The 6000-nt window shown below is 44.0% G+C and overlaps 1 protein-coding gene across 1 annotated transcript; it reads left to right on the forward strand.

Annotated features, from left to right (window-relative positions):
* The first annotated feature begins 689 nt into the window (after window positions 1-689).
* On the forward strand, window positions 690-5693 carry LOC125542235 (1-deoxy-D-xylulose 5-phosphate reductoisomerase, chloroplastic). Its single transcript, XM_048705188.1, has 12 exons — window positions 690-982; window positions 2322-2500; window positions 2634-2720; window positions 2850-2975; window positions 3064-3126; window positions 3522-3671; window positions 3782-3849; window positions 3938-4049; window positions 4146-4250; window positions 4510-4631; window positions 4731-4877; window positions 5303-5693. Exons 1-12 carry the CDS (start codon window positions 736-738, stop codon window positions 5472-5474), a joined length of 1578 nt encoding a protein of 525 aa, XP_048561145.1. The 5' UTR covers window positions 690-735; the 3' UTR covers window positions 5475-5693.
* The last annotated feature ends 307 nt before the right edge of the window (window positions 5694-6000 follow it).

Below are 6000 nucleotides of genomic sequence, written 5' to 3' on the forward strand. Positions count from 1 at the left end.
CCCTCCGGATATGATATTTAGCTCGCTACCTTAAATATTGCCACACCGGATCCCTCTGGCCGCCACTAGCTTCGGCAGTGCCGCCGTCAAGCACCAGCGAGAGGGAGAGAAGATGGGTGATGAAAAAATCGGCTAGCCCACCAGTTCTAAGGAATACAAGGATAAGTTTTTTTAAAGGAGTTTACCTCAAAAGAAAATGTCAAAACCCTTTGTGAGCTAATCTGGTTATAAGTTGTATAAATTTACTTTTATTGCTCACTAAATAATACTCCCTCTGTAAATTAATATAAGAGTGTTTAGATCACTATTTAGTATTTTAAACGTTCTTATATTAGTTTACGGAGGGAGTACAATAGAAAGCGACACGGCAAAAGATGCCTGGAAAGGGAAAATGGAGACACAGATTTGGGATGCCTGTAATCCCTTCCCTGCAAGCTAGGCATGAGGACGCTGGTGGGTCCCACACGCGCATAGGTCAGTCTATCTATCTACTTCCTCTGCTTGTTGAAATGCCTAGAAAGACAAGTATTTAGAAACGGAGGGAGTATAATACACGAATATAAATAAATATTCTGCCGTCCAACCTTGCATGCTTTAAGCATGATGATGACGAAGAGGAGGATGACACGTGGGACCGGGCGGCGGGTGACGTGGCCGGTCCGGCTGTGCAATAAACAAAGTGAATAACTGAAAAGAGCATCAGGAGAGGGTGAGTGAAGGCCATGGGAGTCTCAGATGCTCCCCTCGTCTTATCTCCATCCATCCACATGTTGTTTTTCAGTTTATATAAAGAGAGAGAGAACGCTCAAGGGCTCATCGTCTCCACCCATCCACCTCCACTATCTCCACTCATTTTTGGTAGAGCAGAGGTCGTCGGCGATGGCGCTCAAGGTGGCCTCCTTCCCCGGCGAGCTCTCCTCCGGCACCACCAGCAGCAGCAGGAGGGGAGCCGCCTTCCGCCCCCGCCAGCACCAGCGCAAAGGTAGGGCCTTTCCCTCCTCGCCGGACTCTTTCTTTCCCCCTCCTCGCCGGACGCTTATTTCCCGGATCCAACTGCCAGTTTTCCACCCCTAGGAATAGGATTTTTTGTCTACTACAGTAGTACTTAATAATTGTGTGCTTCATTTTTAAAGCAATTAGTCGTCAGTTCCAAGGTAGCATGTGGTGGTGGTGTACTCCTACTAGCTAACTAGATATAATTGTTTTTAGAATCCCACTCTTGCTGCAAACATGAGTGAATCAAGATTATGTATGTTCTCCTCCCTGCACCTATGTATGCTGCACCTCTACTGCTATATATATATATTGTGTATCACGAATTCGGCCACTTCTGCCTCTGCTTTGCTTTGGCAAGAAAGAAAAGAAAAGAAAAGGTTTGAGCTTTGCTCCGAAATCATTTCTTGTTTTCGCGGCGCATGGCAGCCGCGCCTTCTCAGAGAGAATAAGCATAGTAAATACAGTCTGTCTGTCTGTCTGTCAGTGTAAAGTTGCACGCACGCACGCTCACTTGTGATCTCATATTCTCATGATGCCTAACCGTTTTGATTTGGACGTCCTTCAAAAGCCACGATTTCCTTTCCTTTGCTTTCATCATTTCAAAAAACATATTATATTATACTCCCTCCGTAAACCAATATAAGAGCATTTAGATTACTATTTTAGTTATCTAAACACTCTTATATTAGTTTACAGAGGGAGTAGTAAAACAATTTCAGAATTTGATGCATCTTACTTACTTTTTTGTCTAGGCAGCAGTTATCAGTTACCTGTCAGTCAGTGTAGAAAGAAGAGAATCCCCTCTTTTCTTTTGCAATCCACTAACCGGCTGCATCAAATTCTGAAATATCGTCCGGGGGGGCCGTTTGCCAATTCCACCCCCCTGCACTGCGTGGAATATCTAATATGTTCCTTCCTTCCAAAGTTCCAAGAACTTATTCTCTTGTGCCTGGCTCTGATCCCATTCCACCTCCTACTTTCCAGTGACATGATATTTTCATTCACACCAACTTTCACTGCTCTGCTCTGCTCTACTATGTGCCTCTGTTCAGTGCCTTGCTTACTTTTAAGCCGATTTTTTGAATTTTATTTTCTTAACATATCCTTTTAGGCTGACTGGTTGGTTGGTTGGTGCACTAGACATGAACTGGGTGGGAGTTTACATGAGTGACCAAACATGAACTGGGTGCAATAATTCAGGGCTTGAATTTATAAACTTCCTTTAGCATAGTGGCCTAATTATAGTGGAAGTCTGCAACTTTGGTTGGTTAGTGGTGTTGCTTTCAACTAATCTTAGTTTGACTTGACTTGTGCCCCCATTCCAGTGGACTTCACGTTTCAAAGGAGGGACAAAAGAGCAGCCTACCTGAGGACATGCTGCTCGATGCAGCAGGGCCCACCGCCCGCCTGGCCTGGCCGAGCCGTCGCGGAACCCGAGAGGAGGTCGTGGGAGGGCCCCAAGCCCATCTCGATCGTCGGCTCAACCGGTTCCATAGGAACACAGGTAAGACAAATGGAAGCTTATAATCCGCACCGTTGCAATGTTACATGTTCAGACAATAGTGCTTCTTTTTGTTCAACTTGGTGGATCCGCTGATAATTAACAGTTTTTCTTTTTTGTTTGTGTAACTGAAAAGACATTGGACATCGTTGCGGAGAATCCTGACAAGTTCCGGGTTGTCGCTCTTGCTGCTGGCTCCAATGTCACTCTTCTAGCTGATCAGGTACAATCATCTATCTTCAGAGTGTATATTTATTCAGTTTCACTTTCACCCCTTGTTGTGAATTGTCAGAGCAAAACTGCGTGCATATCGTAGTATTAACCCTATGAGAGTTACTGCTGAATTTAACAGGTGAAAACGTTCAAGCCAAAGCTGGTGGCTGTAAGAAACGAGTCATTACTTAACGAGCTAAAGGAAGCGTTAGCTGGTTGTGAAGAAATGCCGGAAATTATTCCTGGGGAGCAAGGTGTCATAGAGGTAACAAGACATTTCTTCTGATCCTATATGCATAAGGAATCAATGCTTTATACTGAATTTTCACTGATATTCAACTCTTCAATAATAGGTCGCTCGCCACCCGGATGCAGTTACAGTCGTTACGGGCATAGTAGGGTGTGCAGGACTCAAGGTAATTTATGTTCTTCTTTGTTGCATTTTTTTCCTTCATCTTTTATTTTTAATAGCTTTTAAGATGTTAAGAAAAGTCGGTATGGGACAACCTAATTGATAGTGCCGTAGTGGTGCAACCAATATCCTATCCTTAACAGTTTAGAGCCTTGGTCCATGGCCCCTTTATGAAACTGCATATCAGTAGGCCCATCATGCATGCCTCAGTGGTGCTACTTTCAGACTCTGCTTAGTATCTTATCTTATCTTCGTGTTTCCGGAGAACTCAACATTATCATGCTATTGTTAAATTTTCTCTCCTCCACTTTGGATGGATGACAGATCTGATTATGTATGCTTGCTGAAGCTACTATAAAGGCCAACTAAAATATCCATTATTTTCTTTCTGTATGACAGCCTACAGTTGCAGCAATTGAAGCTGGGAAAGATATTGCGTTGGCGAACAAAGAGACACTTATCGCAGGCGGTCCGTTCGTGCTTCCCCTTGCGCACAAGCACAATGTGAAAATACTTCCTGCTGATTCAGAGCACTCTGCAATATTTCAGGTACATACCATAAAACAGTTGGTTCTTACTGCAGTTATATTTTTCACCATGCTGCAAGTTTAGCATAGTTAGGAATCTGTGAATTTAAGTTTTCTGCTCCTATGCTATAGTGTATACAAGGCTTGTCTGAAGGATCACTTCGTCGCGTTATTCTGACTGCGTCTGGCGGTGCTTTCAGGTAAGTCCGTTTGTTTTCATGTGTATTGTGGTACCTGTTTTACTTCTAGAAGCATCGAACTCCATCTTATATCAATTGATGATGACAGGGACTGGCCAGTTGAGAAGCTGAAAGATGTAAAGGTTGCCGATGCTTTGAAGCACCCAAACTGGAGCATGGGGAAGAAAATCACAGTAGATTCTGCTACTTTGTTCAACAAGGTGCTTAGAAATTTCCTCAACTTTATGTTAAAACTTTCTTCTTCTTCTTTTTTGTGTGTCTGTTTAATCACTATAGCGACAACTTGATTCTTGCAGGGGTTAGAAGTTATCGAGGCGCATTATTTGTTTGGTGCTGAATATGATGACATTGAGATTGTGATTCACCCACAGTCCATCATACACTCTATGATTGAAACCCAGGTGAGGCCCTACAACATAGTTATCCCCTTTTTTCAAGAAGCATATATTCTTATGGACACTGTAACGCACGCACACGTCATGCCGATGCGGTGCATATCATTTATTCTTGCTTTCTCTGGTAGTACATTTAGCGCATCAGACCGGCAGAATCTGAGGTTTATGTTCCTTCAGATCCTTGAGGCTGATATGCTAAATCATTTACATCTGGCTTAATGCTATCTTGACTTCAAGTGTTCATGAAGTTGTATTGTTTCCTCAGGATTCATCTGTCCTGGCTCAGCTGGGATGGCCAGACATGCGGCTACCGATCCTATACACCTTGTCTTGGCCAGACCGAGTCTACTGCTCCGAGGTCACCTGGCCCCGGCTAGACCTTTGCAAGTAAAAGCACTCTCCCAGCTCCACAATTTTGTTCTAAAATGTCCTCTAAGAATTTCCAGATTAATTTCTTAGCTAATTGATTGCAACTGGATAATGCAGGCTGGGTTCGCTGACATTTAAAGCTCCCGACAACGTGAAATACCCATCGGTGGATCTCGCGTATGCGGCAGGGCGGGCCGGGGGCACCATGACGGGAGTTTTGAGTGCTGCTAATGAGAAGGCGGTGGAGCTGTTCATCGACGAAAAGTATGATTCTTTCTTTTCTGAATGCTATCATCCTTTTCTTCTGTCTTGTTTTTTAGACAAAGCATTGCATAGTGGATGCCATTGTTCTGATTTTGTTGACGTAACTATGTTCCGCGTGTCTGTTCTGCTGATAGCAGCATCATGATATACAAAATCCTTTGGTATCAACCAAAGTAAACAAAAGATTCTTTGCGTAGTCTGACTTGAAAGGAGAATGTATGTCCTGAAAGCTAATAATATGCTCAGGCACTTTCGACCATAACCTGTGGAACCTTGATTTCATGAGCACTTGATATAAGTTTAGCTTAAGTTTGGCCTGCCTGTTGTTGCATATCTCATATTTGCTGCGATGAAAACTGTTTCTATGAACATGGACATAAAAAAGCCCAAGTCCTCATCCATCTCCCCTGTTGTTGTTTTTGCAGGATCAGCTACCTGGACATCTTCAAGGTGGTGGAGATGACGTGCGACGCGCACCGCAACGAGCTGGTGACAAGGCCGTCGCTCGAGGAGATCATACATTACGACCAGTGGGCAAGGAAGTTCGCCGCCAACCTACAGCCATCGTCGTCTGGACGGAGCCCTGTGCTCGCCTAAGGCCCTTCTTCCTGGAGCTGGCCGATGAAGCACAGAAGATGTAGCCATGGCCTGGCCTTGCTAAAACTGGCCATGTGGAAACCAAGCTTAGATATTTCAACAAGGCACACATAGGTTGCCTTCCAGAAATGTAAATCATGTGTTGGCACGAATAAATCATGTAAGTTTTGATGGATGGATGGATGGATGGATGAAATAGGCAAGAATCAAACACATGCATCCCTCCAGTTTTGGCTACCATGGTAGAGAATTCATTTTCAGAACCGATCCAAGTTCAAAGTTGAGAAAAGAATCCAACAGCATCCAAAGGTGGAGCCACAATTGTGTCAAGAGGATGAACCTAGCCAAGACTCCATGGTAGTATTTTTTCTTCCTTTTTCGCTAGGCGGTGCTCCCCAGATCATCATCCACATTACAATTCACAAGAATTGAATTGCAACAAAGATAAGCACCGACAAAAGGAAGCACACGACCGACCTGAGACAGTTCCCACTGGATTTCAGGAGAAGCCATGCATGCAGCTTCT

Source organism: Triticum urartu, chromosome 3, assembly GCF_003073215.2.
Source record: "Triticum urartu cultivar G1812 chromosome 3, Tu2.1, whole genome shotgun sequence".
Taxonomy (NCBI): Eukaryota; Viridiplantae; Streptophyta; class Magnoliopsida; order Poales; family Poaceae; genus Triticum; species Triticum urartu.